Raw genomic sequence first — 23,636 nt, forward strand, 5'->3', positions numbered from 1 at the left:
AGAAAATGAGGAGACAGAGGGCCCAGAGGTTAATGTAGAGCCCTCCCTACGTGACTCCTGGCCATCCTTCAAGGCTCAAGTCAAGGCCCTATCACCTTCAGGATGGCCTCCCTAATTACTATCCCTGCTGATCTCATCCTCCTCTCAACTCCTTTACCACTTACTTACTGGAACCTACATTGGTGCTATTACATGTTGAGAGCTGTGTGTGTGTCTTCCCAGCCGGGCTCTTTGAGGACAGAGATTCTGTCTTCTTCCTCCTTCATGCTCTCTTCAGCATGTAGCCGAAGAGAACAGAGATGTGGCAAATTCTGCCCTTTTAATATGACTCATGAGATAGGAGCGGAGTAGAAAGCCTGAGGTGGTGGAAGCAGAGGTGGATTTAAAGTCAGATGTCATGATTTTGAGTTTCTGCTCTGATATTTAGTTGTGAAGTGGTGCAGTGGAGAGAGCACTGGGCATGGAGTCAGAGAGATCTTAGTTCAAATCCTGCCTCAGACATCTACAAGCTGTGTGATCCTAGGCAAGTCACTTAGCTGCTGTCTGCCTCAGCTTCATCCTCTGAAAAATGGGGATAAAAATGGCTCACTTCTCAGGATAGATAAAATGAAATAATGTTTATATAAGATACTTTGCTAATCTTAAGGTGTTATATAAATGCTAGCTCCTGGTACTGATGTTGCTGGTCCTACAACTATTTGTACTGATATTTTTACCACCGCCACCACTACTATTATTAGTAATATTATTTCTGCTGTTATTACTATCACCACTACTGCTACTTCTACTATTGCTATTGCTACTACTGCTACTTCTATTGTTGCTACTTCTACTGCTTCTACTTCTTCTACTACCACCACTGCTATTATTGCTACTATTACTACTTCTATTGTTGCTACTTCTGCTGTTGTTGCTACTTATACCACCTACTGCTATTGCTTCTATTACTACTTCTGCTACTGTTTCTTCCACTATTACTATTATTGCTACTATTACTATTTCTGTTGTTGCTACTTCTACTATTGCTGCTGCTTCTACCACACTACTGCTGTTGCTTCTACTACTACTTCTACTGCTGTTGCTACTACTGCTGCTACTACTATTTCTATTACTTCTGCTCCTATCACAACTACTGCTATTGCTACTACTACTACTTCTATATGCTGCTGCTGCTGCTAGTTACTACTTACTACCACTCCAGTTATTGCTACTCCTACTATACAACACCTTCTTGAGCCTTGATTTTCTCTTTTGCAGAATGCAGATGATTTTAACTCTACTGCCTAGCTCACAGGGCTTGGAGGAGAGTCCTTTACATAATCTTTCCTTCAAGGTCTCATAGTCTGGTTGAGGAACATAGAGGAATCCCCTGGCAAATGATAAAAGAAAGTGTATCACTCAGTTCTCTACCCAAAGGGAATTTAAAGTTTTCAAGAGTAAAAAGGAGTGCTAGGATTCCCAGGCTCATAGAATTAGACCTTAGATTGCATCCAATTTAATCACTGTGACCCAGAGAAGGGAAGTCACTGGCTCAAGGTCACACTAGCTGAGTAGGGAAGGAAGGATTCAAAACCATATCTTGTGACTCCAAATTCAGAGCTTGTTCCATGACACCTGGTTGCCTTCTTTACTGTAAGGAACAACTCAATAGATTGGGGGGAGGGAGAGTAGGAATAGGCATGATGGAGAGAGAGAGAGTCTGACCTATGTGAGGAACTTGGCACTTGGCTGAAATCTTTAGACCCAAGGATAGCACTCCTGCACCAGTGGTGCTTGTGGGTCCTACTTTCCTTAGGGATTCTGTTTCTAGTGCTGAGCTCCTGCAAGTTTGTGTGATAGAACAGGAGAAACTGAAAATCCAGCTGTGCTAGGGATCCTGTTGCCCAAGGCTCCCAACACTGGAAGAACAGGGCAATACCCCAAGGGCTGAAAAATAGGTAGTTGCCAACAGGAAGAGTAGAAACAATCCACACCTATGATGGGTGTTTTAAGGCCAACTTAAGGCCAAGTTTACTCAGCTTGAAGTTGATTCTGGTTTGCTGTGCCCAGGAGGGTTTTTGAGAAATGAGAGCCCTTAGGAACTCAAACTGAATTATCAGAGGCTTTAATTCTGAAGAGTCAGGAACAAACAGGCTTCAAAGCTAAGGGCTTGGCTTGGGTTCTGAAATGCAAGGGCATTTCCTGACCCCCATTGTCTAATGTAATATATAAGGTCCCTGGACCAGGAGGCTGGGGGTTTGAGGAAGGGAAGAGGCTGAAGTAACATGGATGTAGGCACCAAAGAGATCTTGATGGAGAATGCAATGCCACCACCGGTAAGAGGAAGCTTGGGGAGGGTGAGAAAGGCCAGGAAGCTATAGTACAATGGGACTATGGGCTTTCCACCAACACTCATAAATCCATACCCTGGGGTAGGGCATTTCATGTGCATTTATTACCCTTAGAAGCTTGGTACACATGTTGACCTGGAGCAACCAAAGGTGGGAATATAGGAATGATAGTCAAGTCCTGTGTCTTCCTTGAAGCCCCTCCCTGATTACTATCTCTTGTGGATTTCTCCTTCCCTTCAACTCCTTTATTAATTCCTAACTGGGACAATCATTGGTACCATTGCATGTTGAAAGTTATCTTTGTCTGTCTGTCTGCCGGCCTGTCTCTCTGTCTCTCTCTGTCTTTGTCTCTGTCTCCCTGACTCTGTCTCTCTCTGTCTCTTTCTCTGTCTTTTTCTGTCTCTGTCTCTCTCTCTCTCTCTGTCTCTGTCTGTCTGTCTGTCTGTCTCTCTCTCTCTCTCTGTGTGTGTGTGTGTGTGTGTGTGTATTTTCAGCTGGATTCCTTGACAACATGGATTCTGCTTTCTACCTCCTTTTGTTCTTTTCAGGACCTAGCAGTACAGTGAATAGCAGGAATGTGATAAAATCTTGATGACTTGTTGCTCAATACCCAGGAGAAGTCTTTAGGAATCTGTTTATATAGTGTAAAAGAATGGGTGACATCAGAGATAGGAATGGGATGGCAAAAAAAAATTATAATAATAAATAAAAAATAAAGGATAGAAAAGGAAAGGAAAGAAAAAAGAGAGACATTAAGAGATCTTTTGTAAAAATGAAGAATAAAGAATGGAAAGGAAATCAGAAAGAAGCACAGATAAGCAGGACAGCTTTAAAACATACTTTAAAAGAAAGCAAGTTGTTGATAACAGCTATTTGTGGTTTCATTGGCAATCTTGAATTTTTGTTCCATTGTATATATGGAAATGCTTATTTTTATTTGATATTTTAAAGTTCAGAATAAAAGTAATTTTTTTAAAGAAAAAAAAAAAGAATGGATATCTTTGCTGACAAAGGAATCAAGTGGCAGTAGGGGTAGGGTAGGGAGTCATCTAGTCATGTACTTTGGCTTTGACCATAATTTCCCTGGGCCCTCTCCCCATAACAGGACTACTCGGCTGCCTCTCAAGGCCGACTTAGAATACCCTGCTGCCCTCTGAACATCAAGCGGCTGCTCATCATCGTGGTGGTTGTGGTTTTGGTAGTGGTCGTGGTGCTGGGAGCTCTGCTCATGGGATTACATATGAGTCAAAAGCACACAGAGATGGTGAGGAGGTGCCGGAGAGATGGGCAGCTTGGGAGTGGGCTGGTAGGATGGGCAGAAAACACTGAAATTTGATTTGGGATGATGTGGGGTGGTCCCTGTGAGCAGAAGATCATGGGGCTATTGAGAAGATTGAGCATAGAAGGCATGGGGTAATAGATGCAAAGCAGGAGCAGAAAGAATAGGCATAATAGACCTAACTTTTGCCCTTAGTAAAGACAGTTTGATCTGATTAAAAAGTAACAGAATTGGCACCTTCACACTCTCGACACATAAGCCCAAATGCTCTACTCAGTTCATTCTGGCTGGGTAGCATGAATGGGGTGGGCACTGCTCATACACCAGCCAGAGGCTACACTTGGGACAAGTACTTGGGATTGAATAGCGACCCTGAAAGGATAAGAAAGGAAAGCCCACATGAAATGAGAAGTAGACATGGCAGAACTAACAGTCCAATTCTCTAGATCCTGGAGATGAGCATCGGGGGGCCAGATGTCCAGCAGCGCCTGGCCCTCAGCAGGCATGAGGGAACCATCTCTACCTTCTCCATTGGGTCTTCTGGCACTGTGGTGTATGATTACTATCGGGTATGCAAAAGATGATCTAGGGCGGGTTTAGGTGGGGGGTAAGGGTGGGGCAAGTCAATCACCAGATTGGCTGGAAGGTGGGGTTCACTATCTCTCAGATATGTTCCGGATTTAGTTTAGGTGCAAACATGCCTGAACACCAGCCTCCACCTTTGTTCCTTCCTCCATACTTCATTCTGTAATGGTCACCTGATCCTTCCTGAGCTTTTAGCTCCCAAAAGACCAGCAGGCTCCAGTGCTGATCCTCACAGTCCACTAGATGGAGACTGATACACTGAACCTCAAAGTATCTGGATCTAGGGCTTGTTGAGAGTGAAGTTGTAGGAGAGGAAGAAATTTTCTTCAGTCCAATTTTTTTCTTTTCATACTCAGCTTTTGATTGCGTATAAGCCTGCCCTGGGTGCCACCTGTTACATCACTCAAATGACTCCAGAGGATATCCCTAGCCTAGATGTCATCACTCGAAAATTTCAGAGTCACCTGGTGAGTGGTGCTCCCCATTTCCATTGCACACTCTTAAGTATTTTTAGCTGATGTCAATCATATTCCACCCTTGGGGGAATGTCTTTTTTTAGGCTAAACCTTCTTTGCCCACTGCTAACCTGAATCAGGAGGAGGATACCCTTGCCAGCTCAGAGTCCCAGGTGGACCCAGCTTTCTTGGGCACTACTATGAAAGTCCTTTGTGGCAAAGTTCCTCTACACTACATTTAGGGACTATCTGGTGAGCAAGGGGATAGAGGCAGGATTCTTGGAGGGTACTGCTAAATCAAATCAAGGGAATTGTGGAAAACATGACATTATGTCTGTGTCTGCCAAAGGGCACTGAACTCAGATGAACCATATTGGGTAGAAGTGGAGGGGGTGGAGGAGGTGGATTATACTCAGGAAAGCCCAGAAGTGAGAGTGGGGGTGAGGAGGAGAGCTGAGATTCTCATTTTCTCTCCTTCCTCTGGAAAGGAACCTTAAAAGCCATTAAGTCTAGCTCCCTCATGTTATAAATAAGGAAACTGAGGCACAGAGAGATTAAATAAATTGCTGACAGTAACATAGCAGGTAAAAACCTGGAATTAGGTCCAAGTCCAGAGCTCTGTATGATGACGGCTGGCTTTCTGGTAACTTTGTCCCATGGTAACTAGGATCTTTGCTTTCTAGGTTCTGGGCTGCCAAGAGGGCAGAAGAGATCCTGCATGGTTCCTGAGTTTGAAGAAGGTTATAGTTTTAAAAGAGTAAAAAGGGAGGGGATTAGGAAAGGGGGGAGGGAGGTTGAAGGGAAGAAGTGTGTTTGGTGGATGCAGGTACTTCTGTTACAAAAATAATAAAATTACTTTATGAGCTCTTTGAAAAAAACTTTTATGAAAAACCTTGAGTGTGTTCCTTCCCGTCTGTCAGTCCACTACATCTCCCCCACCAGGGTCTCGGGGACTTATGGAGTAATGAATATGACGTTCTAAGGTAGGGCTGGGAAAGACGGTTGGCAGATAGGGGAGAACAGAAAGCTCCCCGCTCCGCTTTGTAGAACGTGACTCCTTATCCCGGACACGAGTGGGGAAGTAGCTGAGATTTGAGGAGCGATCAGCGAGGCTGTAGCGCCCTCCCATGGCTATTTCAGAAACGTCCTTTTTCCGTGAAAAAAAGACAAGTTTAAGAGAAACAGAGAAAGAAAGAGAAAGAAACCAAGAGGGACCGAAGAGAGAAAAAGAGAAAGAGACACAGAGAGACATATATACAGAAAGGAAGTGAGGGAGGGAAGAGACAAGGAGACTGGGGAAGTCTCTCTCTCTCTCTCTCTCTCTCTCACACACACACACACACACACACACACACACACAGAAAGACAGACAGAGAAGGCAGAGAAAAGGAGCAGCGGAACAGAAGAAGAAAGAGGAAGAGAAAGAGGCAGAAAGAAGGGAAAGAGAAGAGGAGCTTCTGCAGGGACTGTGGCTGGAGGTGGAGGTGGTGGTGGGGCGCTTCTTTTTCTGGGACAGAATCTTAGGACTCCTTGGCACCCCAGGGACACCCCATGGAGAAACTCAACCATAAGGAGGCACTCCCCTGAAGCTTCCACCCCACAAGTGAACTCCGTACCGGGGCCACATCGCACTGTTTTTTTCTCTAGCACCCGCGCCCCACGCGTGTCCCTTGGTGCCCGGAGCTCCCTGTTCTCCCAGGCCTGCGCGGGTGGAGCCAGCAGTAGCAGCAACTGCAGCAGTGGTGGTGGCGGCGGCAGTGGCCAGAACCCCCACCCCCCACGCGTGGAGGGGGGCCCCCTCCCGTTCCTCGGCGGGAGGGACCGCGACCGCCCGCGGGCCGGCTAGCTGCTTCCCCGCCTCCGGCTGGCCCCATTCCCGGGGCTGAGCACAGTCCGGGCCCCGAGGGGGGCTGAGCTCCGAGCGAAAACACGCCCTCCGGCGAGCTCATTTCCCTAAAAGAAAAAAAAAAAAGGAGGAAAAAAAAGAGGGGGGGGAGGAAGAGAGGGAGAGAAAAGCAAGAGCCGGAGAGGGAGAGAGAAGGGGGAGAGAAATTGAGAAAGGGGGTGGACGGGAAGAGAGGGAGGAGGAGAGGAGGGGAAGAGATAGGAGAGGAGGGAGAGAGGGAGGGGTAGAGAGCCGGAGAAAGAGAGGGAGAAAGAGAGAGAGAGAGAGAGAAAGAAAAAAAAGCCCTCCCTTCTCCTTCCATTCCTCCTCTTCCCCTCCTTCCTTCTCTGCTCTCTCGGGCTCGGCCCCGGCCCGTAGTCGCATCCCCGCCAGCATGCCGGGCTCCGCCGCTCGCCCGTCCCTGCTGCTGCTGCTGCTGCAGCTGCCGCTGCCGCTGCTGTCCTTACTGCTGCTGCTGCTGTCCCCGCACCCGGCCCGGGCTCTGGATTTGGCCGATTACACCTATGACCTGGGTGACGAGGAGGACCCGGAGCCCCTGAACTACAAAGACCCCTGCAAAGCCGGTAAGTGTCCCCCACCACTACCACTAGGGTGGGGAGGGCAGGCCTGGAGCTGGAGGGGGGGTGAGCAATGAAGATTGGGAGGGGGCTAGTATGGGAGAAGAGGCAAGAAGATCCCTGCCACGCCACGGGGTCTATTAGGGGTTCGGGTTGGGGGAGGACAGTCCAGTGTGGGAAGCCGAGCCTGCCTGGTTGGCAATGCAGCGGGGAACAAAAGAGAGAGGGAGAGAGGGAGGGGGAAGTTTGGGGGACTTCTAGGACAGAAGTTTTGCTGCTGCCACCGCTGCCTGTTGCTGCTGCCTGCTGCTATTTCTCTGATTCCAGGAGAGAATTCCTAGGGAAATCTCCCAGGATCCGGGAAGGCAGCTGCTGGGCAGTCCGTTTTCCAATTCACTGGAAATTTTTTTTGGCCACACTTGTGTATGTGTGTGTGTTCGACCCTGTGCAATTTTTCCTTTCTTTCCACTCCTCCCCCCACCCCCCATCTCTTCTTCTGGAGCTGTAGAAGTTTTCCAGTCTATCCCTGATGGTCCTTGGGGCTGCCTGACTGCTAGTGGGAAGGAGAGGTGGGGAAATCCCTAAGGGCCTAATCCGGACAGGCCTCTGACCCAAGGGGAAGAAGACAGTTTTGTTTTGTTTTTTCCTTATGAATGGTGAGATTTCAGCTTCTCTTGTTGCCTGGGATTCTTTGGGTGGTTGTAAGCCCCCACCATGCTTGGGGAGACTGGTTAATCAGCTGTCAAAATCAATGAACACAACCCAGAGAGGGAATTAACCTTTCCCCACATGCCAGGAGGAGGCTCACTGGCACCCCCACGCCTAAGGCCAAATTGGTGGTGGAGAAAGGGAGGACACACAGAGAAGTGGAATCTTAAATATCCACTTTCCTACTCCACCAGAGCAGGAGGTTAATTAGTAGAGGTCAGGGTCTTGGGTCTGTGTGATGAGGTATGTATAATATAGGGAGTGTGCAGCCCCACTGTGGCTCATTGGAGAGTGTGTTTAACCCTACCCTCCAAAGGGTTTTGCCTTAGGAAGATCTAGGTGGTCAGGCCACAGGGCCATTTGTGTTATAGGATAAGTCCTAGAACAGGGTTGCCTGGGGACAAGGAGCCACCTAAAGTATAGTGATAGCTGGGCTTTCTAGTTCAGGATTCAGATCTCTCCAAAGGAGTTGTGGGTCGGGGAAGAGGATAAGAAGATGGAGTGGAGAGAAAGAAGAATTCTCAGGGCTGGTGGGGAGGCCTTCTGGGGTAAGCTTGGCCCCCTGACACTGTGAGCCACTAGCTCTTATAGAAAATCCTCCTTCTAATGACTTATTCCAATCTCTCCAATTCACTGAGGTCACTGGCAGGTTTCTTGGTAGAGAGGGACCACTGCAGGGACAGAAGGTCATTTTCCTTACTCATCAATACCCGTCTGCCTTCAGTTCTGAACCAGAATCCTTTATTGACTTCAGTTCAACAATTCAGGAGACAGTTAACAAATACTTTCTAAGTACAAAGCATTGTGCTCAATGATGGGGGATCCAGAATATCTGTTTATTTGGATGGTCGGTTGGTTGGTTGGTAGGTATCATTTTTTAAAGGGCATAGTATGAGTTCCCAAGGACTTTAAGAGGGGCTCAGATAGTGACTCTCTTAGTATTTATTCTTCCTAACTTCTGTACTCTGTATGTTACTCCTCAAAAAAACTTTAGCAGCTTCTTATTGTCTATTTAAAAAAAAAGTATAAAGTGCTGATCAATCTGTCTTTTTTTCTAGCACCCTTAATTCCCTTCCTTTATTCTATGTCATAGTCAGACTGGATATATCTTCAGTCCTCATTCTCATTCAGGATTTTCTTTCCCCTTGCCCATTAGAAGTTTATTGCCTGTAGGCATTTTTCATTCTTTGTACTTATATTGCCAATGGCCTCAAATGGTATCTGGCATTTAGGAGGTGTTTAATAACCGCCTGTTGATTGATTGATTTGCTCACACTGTACCCTGCATCTGGAATAGATTTCCTACTTCTCCAATTTCAGTCAGTTAACTGACACCACCCTCACCCCCACCCCCAACTGAACAGCCAACTTAGGTGCCTCCTCCATGAAGACTTCCCTGATCTCTCCCTCTTCTTTGACTTCCTCTCCCCCCACCCATCAAGTAAAAGTGGTTGCTCAAATTTCTCTTTGTGTGGATTTCTCCTTTACCCTTTATTCTTTGTGCTCATATTTTCTTCTAACTATAAGCACCTTGAGAGCTTGTGTCCTAACTCTCTTAAGTAACCACAGTGCCTGGTGCAGAATAGGTGACCAATGTTAATAATGTTTGTTAAATAAAAGAGAAATTTGAGAAGAAGAATATTGCTTATAGCACTTATAATTTATGTTGCTATACTTCAGTCCTTTAGTCCTTTCTCCTCTATACTTGCTGGGAAGAGAGACAGATAGAGGATGGTTGTCTGGTGAAAAGAGAGTTCTTGTCCCCAAAGTCAAGGTCCAGGTGTCCCCAAAGGAATTTGTGTCCTCTTTCTTTGAATAAATGGACATTTCCTGTGCATCTATTATGAGCCAGGCTGATGGAACCATAAACTCTGGCAACTTACTGAAAATGTGCTATATGGGGTTTTCTGCCATCATACAGTTTATTAGTCTAGAAGAGGGAGACAAGACATACTTGTATAAAATGTAATTACTAATATATCTAATTTATAAGTGCCAAATAAATGGCAGAAAATTTATGATAGGAGAGTCTGTGACCTTTAGAGAAATTCAGTTCTCACTTTCCTTATCTGTAAAGTGAAGGGGTTGAAATAAATGATTTCTAAGGGTCTTTCCAACTCTAAATGTGGAAGGAGGGAGAAAAAGCATTTATTAACCACCTGTTATGAGTCAGATATGATGCTAAGCACCTTATAAATATAATCTCATTTGTCTATTTCTAATAGAAATTGTTTCCTTTCTCTTTGACTCTTCCAATTGAAGAGTTGCAATGGGGATAGACTTAGGTCCCCAAGCTCTACCGGTAAGGGACTGAATAGCAGTGGTGATAGTAGTAATGGGTACTTGCTCAGGAGAAAGTCCAAACTGATAGCAAAACTAAGCTGCTGAGACTGAGGGGACAACCCCCATGCTACAGAGATGATGTGGTTATAGGGGATAGCAATCTCTGGGTCAGTGACAAAGCAAACTGCAGGTCAAACTGGGCAAGTTGTTCTTACCCACCTATGTGGCCATTTCCAAAAACAATTTTCCAATCCCATCTCTACATACATACACACACACCCACCCACACACACACACACACACACACACACACACTCTGATGGTTTCAATAGCCACTTAGGCGCCTATGTTGGCAAAAACTTTGACTCTTCTCTCTCCTTTCCCTCTCATACCAAATCAGGTCCCAAGTTTTGTCAGTTCTACCTCCATAATATCTCTTATATCTGTTTGATTGTCTGTATCTCTATTGCTATCAATTTGGAATAGGTCATCATTACCAATGACCTAACTACCTTCACTCTCTCTTGCCTTCCAGATTCATGCTTCACATGTTGTCAGTCATTTTTCTTCTATAGAGAGCTGGTTATAATATTTCTCTGCTCAAAATTCTTCATAGTCTTCCTATTGCCCATAGAAAAGAGCATTGGATTTGTCAGAGGACCTGGCTTCACATTCTGGCTCTGCTCTGTATGTGTGGATTCTGTGAATTCATTTCTAGATTCTTCTGACCATATGTGATCTCTCCCAGTTCTGAACAAATCATTTTGAACCACGCTCACATTGTGCAGTCATTTGTACTAGACTTTTGGGATGTGGATGTGTGTATATATGCATGTTTGTATATGTGTGTATACATAATACATGCATACATATATACACATACACACAGATAATTTCCCTACTGGATTGTGAACCTCATGAGGTTAAGAACCAAGTCAGGAACCAAGTCAGGAATCAAATATTGTCTCCAATGCCCAGGAGAGTGTTCTGCACATTTTGTTTTTGTTCAGTCATTTTCAGTTGGGTCCAACTCTTCTACCTCATTTGGGGTTTCCTTGGCAAAAATACTGAAATGATTTGCCATTTCCTTCCCCAGCTCTTTTTATAGGTGAGGAAACTGAGACAAACAGAGTTCTGTCATTTGCCCAGGGAGAAGCCAGATTTGAATCCAGAAAGATGAGTTTTCCTGACTTTGGGCCAGGTACTCTATCCCCTGTGCCATCTAATTGCCCATTCTACACATAATAGGTACTTAAATTGTTTGTTGAATTAAACTCATGACTGACCAGGTGGCTCAGTGACTATCCCTTAGGGAGAGACCTAATATAGGATGTTAGTATAGAATGTCTATGTAGGAGTTCTGTCTACCAGTTCACATCTAGGTGTTCTCATATGGTACTATACTCCCTATACTCCCTAAAACCATATTTTTCTTCCCTTCCCCCCCCCCTTTTTTCATACTTCTACCCTCTAACCCTCCTGTGTTCCTGTTGTTTCTATACCCCAAGGGCCAAGGATTGCTTGGACATACCCAAGGTCTAACTACTTTTTCTGGCTGACTCTTTCTTCAAATGCCATACCATCTCTACAACAAAGTTCAAATTCCTGACCTTGAAATGGCTTGAGGTAATGGTGGTAGATAGGTGCCTCTGTTTCCTAGAGACGGAATTTGCCTCCCTGTTCAATTCTACTCCCTCCTTCTCCTTTGTACATAGCTTAGACAAGTTTGCAGTCTAGGAGAGTTGACAACCCTATCAATATAATGGAAATGTCCTTATGATTGGGTTGTCCTGGGGATAATCAGACACTATCCACTTCACCATCACCACCATCCCCCTCACTCCCACCCCTACCCCTGCAACTGCTGTTAACCATCAAGACAGCTTTGAGAGAGATCAAAAGATCCCCGAAATGGAATTCATGAGCATTTTTGCTCCCTTGGGGAGGATTCTGGAATAGTTGAAGGATGATTAAGAGATCATATATTGAGAGCTGGAAAGAACCTTAGAGATCATTTATTGAGTCCACACCTGTATTTTACTTTATTTTATATTTTATTATCATAGGTTTTACATCATCTACATTCACTCTGTATGTTTATTCCTCCTTTCTCTTCCCACCCCTTATAACAAATATTTTTAAAATAAAAAAGAGGAGAAAAATCAGCCCCCCAAAATTAAGATATCAAGAAAGTCTGAGGCAATAATGTGATATTCAACAACTGTAGAGACTCCTCTCTTCGAAAGAACAGGGCAGAGTATTCTTTTGCATATCTTTTTGGGAGGCTGAATGTGTTCATTATCATCTTGCAACATTATTTCAATTGTTTTGTGGTGGTTTTCCTTCCATTTATATTGTTGTAGTCATTGAGTATATTGTTTTCCTGGCTTGCTTCTCTTTGTATCACTTCATCCTTCTTTCCATGTTTTTCTGTACTCATCATGTTCATTGTTTCTTAGATTCTAGAGCATAGTCTTGCATTACAGTCATATACCACAATTTGTTTATGCTTCCTAGTTGAAGGGAATCTATTTTATTTCTCATTTGCCACCACAAAAAAGGCTGCTATAAATATTTTAGTATATATGGGACCTTTCTTTTTTATTAGTGACCTTCTTAGTATATATACTATCTGTGTAATCTTTCAAAGTATATAAACTTTTGAATGACTTTATTTACATAACTCCAAACTGCTTTTTAGAATGATCACATCCATTCACATATCCTGTGTCTGTTTTTCCACAACCTTTCCAACATTTAAATATTTTCTACTTTTTCATTTTTGTCATCTTTGCTAATTTTTTTCAACCTCCCCCTCCTCCTGCCCCTCCATCATTTTACAGATAAGGAAACTAAGAGCCACCAGTTAAGGCTTTTGTCACATAGGTATAAGTGGCAAAGACACAATTAAAATCCAGATCTTCTGGCTCCAAATCTAGCTTCCTTTCCACTCAACAACCCTATCTTCTCTGTTTTATATTTTGTTTATAGTCTGAATATTTCTCTTCTTCCTGGCTATTTCCCCAAGTAGATTTTAGGGAAGTAGTAGAATAAAGTCTTGCCTCTTTGCCTCACATTCCCTTCGGGCCCTAAAGCCTATGGTTCTTACCCACATCTGACTTTTTTTGGCTGGAATGATGAGGGAAACTGGGGGCAATGGGGAAGGGCGAGATGTAAGCTAAATAGGATAGAATACTAGTTAGACAGCCTATTTCTATGCCTGCTCCTCCCCTAGAAGCTGAATCTTAGAGGTTGGGATGAGAACATCCTACATGTAGACTCTGGGGAACGATCTCAAGGAGAAAATGAGCAGAAGAGAAAGGATGGTGGGAGAGTTTTGGAGCCAGGTGAGAAAACTCTGTTTGCCTCTTATCTTCCACACTTCATATCAGCTGTTTGTTCAGGTCTCTTGCCACAGTTAGCACCTCGGAAGGCTTGAGAGAAGATAGAGGTATTTATTGCCAAGGAAGATGGGGTGTGTAGCTGCAATAGTCAAGAACATAACTTTCTCACCATCCCTCAAAGTCTATAATAACATTATAAACTCATGACATGTTAGGTCTAGAATGGACTTTATAGAGCAGTCCAACAGATTTGGACTCAGTTTACCAACAGGGAAACCAAGGTTTAGAGTGAAGAAATATCCAGAATTTGGCTCTTCCTGTGGTCAGTCTAGGGCTTAAGTGTTTTTTCTGCCTTTTCCTTATGTCCACTTTAATTAGTAAATTAAGACATGTTTGGTCCCCAGGAAATTATGGAGGGAGGTGGTTTACTGGGCCCTGCAGGCTTTACTCCCAGACACATTAAATGACTCACCTCCCACCCACTCACAGCTCACTTCTTTGTTCAGTTCTTTTTCTTTGGGGCCCCAGGGGTGAAAGAAAAGCTGAGGACTGTTCTAGATCTGATGTAGAAAGAGCTGGACACAGCTGATGCCTGACCAGTAGCTCTGGGACCAGAGGCAGGCAGCTTGGTGGGGGTGGGGGTGGAGTTTTAAAAACCCATTATCCCAATACTGAGTAGCTCAAAATTGTACCCCTGATTCCATCCCTTCAGCCCCCACCCGAGGTAGGGAGCAGGTAATAGGGCCAAGAGAACAATATTGTCCCTTTATGGGCATTCCCAAGGGCAGCCTTTTCCTTAGGAGAACATCCTTGTCCTCACTCCTAATCTCATCTCCAATCTTAGGTTTTAAATACTTGATTTGAAAGAGTAAAATAAGTGTGACTTCTCATCAGACCATTCTGCCACAGAGGAAAAGGCATCCACTTTGAATCAATCAGAATTTGCTGGTGTGGTACCCGCCTTCCCCTTCCCCCAATCATTCAGTTAATTAATCAACAAGCATTTATTAAGTACTCCTTTAATGCCAGATACAGTCCTAGGTGCTAGAAATACAAAAACAGAAAAGGAATAGTTCCTATTCTCAAGAACATTCTGTGGGGTGGAGGAGACACAGTTTGTCAGTATATTAGTATAGGTGATAAGTAGCTAGATGGTTTAGTGGATAGAGCTCAAGTCCAATAGTCAGGAAGATCTGGGTTGAAATTTGGCCTCAGACATTAGCTATGTGACCCTAGGCAAGTCACTTAATCTTTCAGCCTAATCTACTAGAGAAGGAAATGGAAACCAAGCCTGTATCTTTGTCAGGAAAACCTCACAGGGGGTCACTCAGGGTCAGACATGGCTGAATAACAGCTAGACTTGTAATTTCCCTGGTAGAGAGAACCTCAGGTAGGAAAACTCCCTTTACAACACTCCTGGCATCTTTTCTGCAAATTATCTTATTTCAAGAGTTGCCTGAAACATTGAAAAGTGACCTGCTCAGGATCACTCCACCAGTATGTGTCAAAGGTAAAGCCTCTTCATGCTTGGCTCTCTTATCATTTATGCCATGTTATTTATTTATCTATCTATTTATTTTTATTATTATTATTATAGCTTTTTATTTACAAGATATATGCATGGGTAATTTTTCAGCATTGACAGTTGCAAATCCTTTTGTTCCAACTTTTCCTCTCCTTCTCCCCACCCCTTCCCGGCAGATGGCAGGTTGACCAATACAGGTTAAATATGTTAAAATATAAGTTAAATACAATATGTGTATACATGTCCAAACAGTTATTTTGCTGTACAAAAAGAATCGGACTTTGAAATAGTGTACAATTAGCCTGTGAAGGAAATAAAAAATGCAGGTGGACAAAAATAGAGGGATTGGAAATGCTATGTAGTGGTTCATAGTCATCTCTCGGAGTTCTTTCCCTGGGTGTAGCTCATTCATCACTGTTCTATTGGAACTGATTTGGTTCATCTCATTGTTGAAGAGTGTGCCATGTTATTTTTTAAAAAAAGTAATTTGGGGGAGAGGAGAGGGTACCAAAAGGTAAGGAAATGAAGAAAGGAAAAGTGTAAAAGTTTAGAGCTGAGTTTAGAAGGAAATAAGTGATTCTAAAAAGACAAGTGAAGATTTAACTGTTTTCCAGGCATGGGAGGTGGGGAGTTGGTGCAAAGGTGCAGAGAGAGGAAATCATGGCCTCTTGGGTTTAAAACTGGACTAAACTATGTGTGATGAAATACAAGAAGGCCCATCTGGCAGATTGGCAGTAAAGCCTGGCTAGGTAAGTTGGGGCCAGATTGTGAAGAGCTTTAAAAGCCAAACAGAGGAGTTTGTATTTGGTCTTAAGAGCCATGGGAGTTTATTGAATAGAAAAGACACACAGTCATACTGAGACTTTGGGAAAATCACTTTAGCAGCTGTCTGAAGAATAGATTGTAAGAAGAGAGAATGTATACAGTGGGGTGTATTTTTGAGACTGGAGATGTGTTTTAGACACTGTGCTCAGGTGTTTTCCTGAACAAAATCAAATATTTATATGAGCACATTTCCGTACATATGAATATGTGGTCAAGAATTAATCCATACATGTGTACTCAGGATGGATGGTTACTTATATTTGCTTGTGTATGAAATCAAGTGTGTTGGTAAAGTAAATGTCCACTTTGGGCAGCACTGGGACATGTATATATCTATGCCCTAACCCTGAGTGTCCTTCATCAGGCACCCTCAAATTTCCACAGGCACTCAACAACTGGAGACACTGGGAAGAAGGCCTAACTCCAAGTTTGTAGCTTCTAGGACCCTCAGGCTCCAAAGTTTCAGCCTTCCCTTTTCCTTCCAGCTCATCCAGTGCTTTGCTCTAAAATACCATGCTAGTTTACAAGCAAAAAATAAAAACAAAAACTTTTGATCCCAAGTTGAAAACAACGGACCCTGACCCCAGAACTTCCTTCCTGACTGAGGAGGGAAGGCACTGGTTCTGGAGAAGCCAGCTTTTCCAGCCTTTGGCTGGAAGGGAATTCCCTAATGGGTGTGATTTTCCTGGTTCCTGTATCAGAAACTCCTCCTCCTCTCCATCCTGGGGCTCTCCCACATCCCCAGCTCTCCCTTTTACTCCTCTCTTCATTCCCTCCCCCCCAAGTCTATTCCCACACATTCTTCGGCCATGACATCCCATTCCATCCCATTCTATCCCACGGGGCTCCCTGATCCAGGCCTGACTTGCTCTGAGATTCTCTGGGTAAATTACTAAGGCCCATCAACACACAATTCCCTTGCAGGCTCTGACATGTTCTACCTTCCTAAACGACCTCTCATCCCACACATTCCATTGTCCCCCAAATGGGTACTTCCCCATTCTGATCCTCTGTACCAGACAGTGGCCCAAATGCTTAGAATTTGGGGTTGCAGGTTAGAACCATTTCAGCCTCCCCCAGGGGCTCCTTTCAGCTGGGAGCTGATTAAGCATGTTTGGCAGGGAGGGATTATAAAGTCAAATACTTTTGCAACTCCCTCCCCAAAAAGTGCCCTTGAATATTTAAAAAAAGGAGATAAACAGAGAACTGAATGCTTTGGAGAGCATAAAATTCTATACACATGTTTGGGATTATTACTGTTGCATGTGCAAATGTGTTTACGTGTTTGCAGGTGGGTGCCCATGAAGCTCCCTGGGCAAATGAATGTTTATGTATATGCCTCTACAACAGTGTGCAGAGTAGAGTGTACACTTGGGGGATCATGAGATTAAGAGTTGGCAAGAGATCAGCTTAGATATCACCTGATTAAATCCCCTCATTTTGTAGCTGAGGATAGGCAAGGTCCGAAGAATTAAACAATTTGCCCAAGATCAGACAATGGAGCCATCATCATTCACTCCCTCCCAATGCTCCTTCCACAGCATCCTCCTCTGTCCCTGGAATAGGACCCACTGTTCCCAGCCTGGGCTCATCCTCCTCTACTCATCCAGTTTCTTTGTAATCTTAGTTGTAGGTAATCTAATAAGGTTACCATTTCTTCATTTCCCATGGACTGGGATAGTTGAATACAGTTTTTAGAGGGGATGAATTGTGGCTTCTGTATCTGAATATGATGAGCAAGGCATTTCAACAGGCTAGAGAGAAAAGCCTATGTCTTAATGCGGCAGTTAGGTCGCAGAGTGATAGAGTACAGTACCTAAAGTCAGGAAGATTCATCTTCCTTAGTTCAAATCTGGCCTCAGACACCAGCTCTGTGACCGTGGGCAAGTTTCTTACCCCTGTTTGCCTCAGTTTCCTCATTTGTAAAATGAGCCAGTGGAGGAAATGGCAGTAACTTTGCCAAGAAAACCCCAAATGGGATCACAAAGAGTCAGACACAACTGAACAACAACATACTTGAACATGAGTATTTGTGTGAACACGGATTTGTGGTTTATGAAGACGTGTTTATATGGAGGTCCCGTGGCTAATGGAAAAAGTCTCTCTATTACTTACCAGCTAGCCAAGGTGCTGGAACCGAGGTCAGGAGGACCCGAGTTCAAAACCAGCCACTTCTTGGCTATGTGACCCTGGGCAGATCATTTAACCTCAGTTTTTTCATTTGTAAAATGAGGACAATAACAGTGCCTATCTCTCAGAGTTGTTATGAGAATCAAATGAGATAATATTTGTAAAGTGCTTAGTACATAGTAGGTGCTTAATAAATGCTTATTCCCCTTAGGTGTTTGTAAATCCTACCATCTACAGGAAGCCTTCCCCAGTGTCCCTTAATTCTTGTTGATGATTATCTCCAACTTAAATCTTTTTCCTACATAGTGGTTTGCGTGTTACCTCCCCCTTCGAAGGTGAGATCTTTGAGATCTGTATGTCTTTCTGGGTGTCTCCAGTGATTAGCACAGTACCTGGCACATATAAAGCACTTGATAAATGTATATTGACCCAGTCTTTATATCTTGTGTCAATGCATTCTTCTTAGGGCACCTGCCTAACTGTGCCTGTTTGTAGTCGAGTGTTTATGTCCTAGCCCCACATCTGGATTGTCAGTAAGATATACTGGGAAGAATGTCTTTGTTTCTTTAAGACTGTCAGGGACCACAGGTGGGCCTTTGTGTACCTGTATGTGTCTGGGTAAATGATTGTGTGTTTCCACAGAGCAGGCCATTTGGGGCAGAGAAATCTGTGTCAAGACCCAAGGTTAAAACAATTTGTGTAATTCGGACAGCCAAGCCCCAGCTGAACTGTGGGATGGGAAGCAGATGTCTCCATGGGCGGAGCTGCAGGGAATCGGCTTCCAGCTCTTAGCTCCACCTCCCCGGCCCAGACTCTCTGCACAACACCCCTCTATCCCGACTTCCAACTTGCTCCGATTTCCCCGAGACAATTCTTTTTTTTTCTACTCTCTCTTCCTTCTTTGCTCCCCAGAAGGAAATAGACTCAGCTCAGATACTCAGATCTGAGTGAATTTAACAATTCACTAGCATCTCTCAGTGCCTTAGTTTCTTCATCTGTAAAATGGCCATAATTGTTCTTGTAGCACCCATCTCAGAGTCATTGTGAGGAATAAGCTAAAAAGTTTTTTTTTAAGCATTATCCAAGTAAGAGGTTTTTTTTTTTAAATAATGTAATTATTATAGATATTGTAGCTCTAGTTTCTTCTTCTCTCCTCCCCCTACCTCCCTGCTATTCTGTGTGAATGTTTTCCTAATCTCTTAGTTGACTCAAGTCCCCCTGAAAGCTAGGCAGCTAGACTTTGCTCTTGCAAAGCTGCTCATTGAGGAAAAAAAAAAAACTTTTAAAGCTCCCTGGAGAGCTAGCACCCAGTCTTCTCTTCTCTCCCTGTTTTTTTTCTCTCCCTGTTTTTTTTCTCTCTGCTGTGGATACTTAACCTGTGGGGGAAGATTTGGGGAAATGTAGGGCTGAGGACCAGGAGAAGGTGGGGACAGTCCCTAGTCAAAGCAGGGGCAGAAAGACTGTGTTTTGCGCTCATCTGATGGGCTAGCCCCACACCTCTGCTGCCTGTTTTCCCCCATCTGGGAAAGGGAGTAGGCAAGCAGAGACCCTGCCAGCTGTGGGGAGGATAATGGACTGACTTTTCCTCATGCCTTTCTCTAGCTGCATTTCTTGGGGACATTGCTCTGGATGAAGAAGACTTGAAGGCCTTCCAGGTGGAACAGATTGTGGAACTCAGGCAGCGGGCCATCCACAGGGCGACTGGCAAAGCCTCAGGTATCACCAATGCTGGGCCATCACTGCTCCTAGAGTTCCGTGAGCTCATCAAGACAGGGTGGAGACTGACTGCTTTCCAGTAGCCTCCAAAACCTCATTCCTTTCCTGTTCCACAGACAGAGGCCACATAGAGGCCAGGGCACAGCCCTGATGCCTATCCCTCTTCTCGGGTCAATTTAGTCTATAAGAAGACACATAGGGTGGACAGCCTAGTCCTCTGGGCTGTCCTAGTTCAGGGATCCAGTGATTACTTTTATTCCTTGATTTGGAGAAATCTGACCTATCTGCTAGGCCCACCTAAGTTCTCTTTCTCACCTTCAGCTTTCTATTGGAAGCTTTTATGCCCTGCCAGGGGACTGCAAATGACAAGGACAAGAACTGTCCCCTAAACCTCTGGGAGCACATCCCCAGGGAACAGAGGAACTTCTTCAGTCCCTAGCACTCACCTTAATGCCCCCCTTCCTTCTCCCCTGAGATATCACAAGTGGTAGTAGAGGGCAGATGCTTTGAATTTGGGAGCTTAAGGCAGGTCAGCCTTCACAGGAAAGTCAAAAAGTGGAATCAGGTGCTGAAAATGAGTATCTTTCTATTTCTCCCTACCACAGACCTTACATTTCTCTTGAAATAGTACCCCAGGTCAAGTTTGTTCCAGCCCCACCACTGCTCCAACCTGGGAGTGGGCAATACCTGATCTTTTCCAGGGATGGCACCTGAATAAGTCTTGTTCCTACCTGATTTTCCTGTTGACAAGATCTTTAATGACTGTCTAAATGAACAAGTCCTGATAGAACCAGGCAATGTTTAGTCAGTCTAGTAAAGAAAGGGGTTTGACTACCCCTAAGAACCATAGTTTTGAGGTCAGAAAACTTGGATTCAAGATTTTGGATTCTCTGACACATTACCTGTATGATCTTGGACATGTAATTTAACTTTCCTGGTTTTATTTTCCTCAATTGTAAAATAAGGGGAAAGGACTAGATATCTTATGAGGGCCCTCTTAACTCTATGATCCTATGATTCTCTGTCTCATCCTGAGAGATGAATTAGATTGTGAGGTTCAAATATGCCATTCAATAGAAAAGTATATAAGGCCCTGAGGGAGTTTATTATTTAGGATTGATTGATTGAAGGAATAAGGGAATATTTAGTCTTGAGCATGGAAGACTCAGAGGGTCATGAGAGATGTCTCTGAGTATATGAAGGGTCATCACAGAGAAGACAGATGAGAAAAGTTCTCCGTTGTCCCACAGAGGAGGACTGGAACAATGAGGCAGAAGTAGAATGAATTTAGGTTTGATGTCAGGGAAAGCTTCCTAACAATTGTTCATCTTTCATTCTCAAAGACCAATGACATCAGGAGGGTCTTGACTTGCAGGTGAATTGGATTTAAATGAGTCAGGGCTATGTAAAGTCATCAGGTTCACTCTTTCCGCCTGAGTCATGTAGTTCAGTGGCAAGACATAAGTTAAGACCACCAGTGATGACCCCCTTCCTAATAGTTGGAGCTATCCAAAAATAAAATGAACTGCTTTAGTTGGCAAGTCTTCAAGCAGAGGCTAGATGATCCCTTACCAGGGATGTTATATAGGAGACTGCTTATTCAGGACTCACTGGGACTCTGACTTTTGAGGCCCTCCTAACTCTGAGATTCTGTTATCTGGGTGAGGAATTTGATATAGTTGGAAGCTCATAGGTCAAGAGATATCCTATATGTAAAAGATATAAATGGTAGCTATGTACAGCAAGTATACAGAACTTTGTAATCCCAACAAGCTTATAAGTGTCAGCCAATGCATTCTCAGATATGTGGATGCAGTTTATAAAACTGTCATATCCTTTACAAATACAGGACATAGTTAAAAGAAGACAAACTTGTTCTCAGATGGCTTCAGGTCCCTCACACATCTCAGGAAAAAATGGATAAGCTTTCTCCCACCTAGAACTCCATCCTGCTTCCCTTTTCTTTTCAGGAAATAGTTCAACCCCCATCAACCAGTATGCTCGGGGACGGGCTCAGAGGAGGGCTCGAGAGAAGATGGGGGACCGGAGCCGGAGCCGATCCCGTAGCAGGAGGGCAGCAACATCTCGGCCAGAGCGGGTGTGGGCCGATGGCATCATCCCTTTTGTCATTGGAGGGAACTTCACTGGTGAGTAAAGGGTACAAGGATGGAGGCTCAGTGAGAGTGGGGATGGGGTGGGTGGGCAAGATCAGGTGAACCAACTTCTTTAGGAAGTTGGCATCAGGAGGTTCCTGAAACTGAGTACTGACCTTCAGTACAGAAACTCAAAGAGGAAGATTTCTTCTCCTCCTCTACTTATCAACCCCTCTCCCTGTTGACTCCTCTCTCCCAGGTCACTGTGCTCTTCAGAGTACATGTGACCCTTTTCTCTTCACAATAAATGGAGATGTTCAAAGAGACTGAGAACCAGAACATCTGGGCTCCACTTGTGACTGGCTTTGGACAATGCCACCCTTCTCTGCGCTGATGCTCTTGTTTCCCAGCTGTAGAATGGGGAGAATAAGTTGAACCACTATCATTTTCCTCCCCACTTCCCCTATACTTCCCTCTTCCAACCCTCTTCCTCTAATACTGCATAATAGTAAAGGAAGGAGATCAAAAGGGCAAAGCACTTTTAGCTGGTTGGATGAGAGGCTGCAGTCTCTGAGCTGGTGATCAGCTAGGATAACCTGCCAACTCCTTTTCTTACATAGGGAGCCAGCGTGCAGTCTTCCGGCAGGCCATGAGACACTGGGAGAAACACACCTGTGTCACCTTTCTGGAACGCACAGATGAGGACAGCTACATAGTGTTCACCTACCGACCCTGCGGGTGAGTGGGAAACCCTAAGGCATAAACTTCCTTAGGTACTACCCCTAATAGAAGCAATGTTCTGGGCATGACCCTACTCACCTGGGCATCTTGCTGGGAGCTGCCTATTGATGGAGGCGCTGCCCAAGGGTATGGTTCTCCTCACCTTAAAATGTCCATATCTCTTGGCCCCTGGCCCCTGGGATAGACCTACTTAGGTTTGCCCAAGCTCTTTGTCTTGGGTCCCGTCCTTCCCCTCAGCCTGGACTAGGAGTCTAGGCAGGTTCCTCCCCCTGAGTCAGCTGCACTCCCCCAGCTCGGGCCCTGCCCCCCTGAGCTGGCCCTGCCCCCCAGGTGCTGCTCTTATGTGGGTCGCCGGGGCGGGGGACCCCAGGCCATCTCCATCGGGAAGAACTGTGACAAGTTTGGCATCGTAGTCCACGAACTGGGCCACGTCATCGGCTTTTGGCATGAACACACACGACCTGACCGTGACAACCACGTGGCCATCGTGAGGGAGAACATTCAGCCAGGTAACCCCATCTGCCTTTCCCCCTTTTAGCCTCCTTGGTTCTGTGGCTGTGACCCTAGTGTTCCCAAAGCCTGGTATCTGTTATACAGAATCTCTGAGAAAAGATAGTGATCAATAGACTCCCCTAACTTCAGCCTGAGTCAGCTCTGTCTCTGGGCAATTCCATGGGTTCCAATCCAGGCTGTAGGGAGCCAAGAAGCCTAAGGTCATCTTTAGTCCAAAGGACTTTGAATAGAATATGTTAAGTATGGAACCACTTTAGGAATACCAATCTCTCCTCTATTGTGGACCAAACAGGATCCTTAGGTCACTCCAGAAATCAACTAGTCTCTGGGGTTAAAAGGGGGGAACAGGGGCAAGGAGAGCTATTTTCCCAACCATTCACTTCTCTGCTGTCTCTCATCTTCTCACCCTTTCTCTTCCCCGGCCCTCTATGATTTCCATCTCCCATTCTTGCTTTCCCTCTCTGTCTTAGTCTCTCCCTGTTATTCTACATTTCATCGTCTCCATCTCAGTGTTTCCTTTTCACCATCAAGGCCCCATTCTTGTCCACTCCCCTTGCCCTTTTCCTCCTTGCTCTCTCCCCATCCACTCTTGGAGCTTTCTCTGAGACGTCTGGGCAGAGCTAGCATGTTAGCAGGAACTTCTGTC

At 44.7% G+C, this 23,636-nt stretch overlaps 2 protein-coding genes across 3 annotated transcripts in view; both read left to right on the forward strand.

The window, feature by feature from the left end:
* Positions 1-2,205: 2,205 nt before the first annotated feature.
* Positions 2,206-5,523, forward strand: SFTPC (surfactant protein C). The gene is made up of 6 exons (XM_003758045.3): positions 2,206-2,315; positions 3,436-3,594; positions 4,056-4,178; positions 4,551-4,661; positions 4,754-4,901; positions 5,333-5,523. Exons 1-5 carry the CDS (start codon positions 2,265-2,267, stop codon positions 4,889-4,891), a joined length of 582 nt encoding a protein of 193 aa, XP_003758093.1. The 5' UTR covers positions 2,206-2,264; the 3' UTR covers positions 4,892-4,901; positions 5,333-5,523.
* A 1,287-nt stretch (positions 5,524-6,810) lies between these two features.
* The window catches only part of BMP1 (bone morphogenetic protein 1), a 55,037-nt gene continuing 38,211 nt past the window's right edge, over positions 6,811-23,636 (forward strand). Inside the window, exons 1-5 of one of the 2 annotated variants that reach the window (XM_003758046.4) lie at positions 6,811-7,118; positions 19,530-19,643; positions 21,614-21,790; positions 22,357-22,474; positions 22,808-22,986. In XM_003758046.4, coding sequence (XP_003758094.1) covers positions 6,929-7,118; positions 19,530-19,643; positions 21,614-21,790; positions 22,357-22,474; positions 22,808-22,986 — 778 coding nt within the window. In that variant the 5' untranslated portion in view covers positions 6,811-6,928. The remainder of the gene's footprint in view (positions 7,119-19,529; positions 19,644-21,613; positions 21,791-22,356; positions 22,475-22,807; positions 22,987-23,636) is intronic. The other variant, XM_031950868.1, reaches the window with a different exon arrangement.

Source organism: Sarcophilus harrisii, chromosome 2 (assembly GCF_902635505.1).
Source record: "Sarcophilus harrisii chromosome 2, mSarHar1.11, whole genome shotgun sequence".
Classification (NCBI taxonomy): Eukaryota; Metazoa; Chordata; class Mammalia; order Dasyuromorphia; family Dasyuridae; genus Sarcophilus; species Sarcophilus harrisii.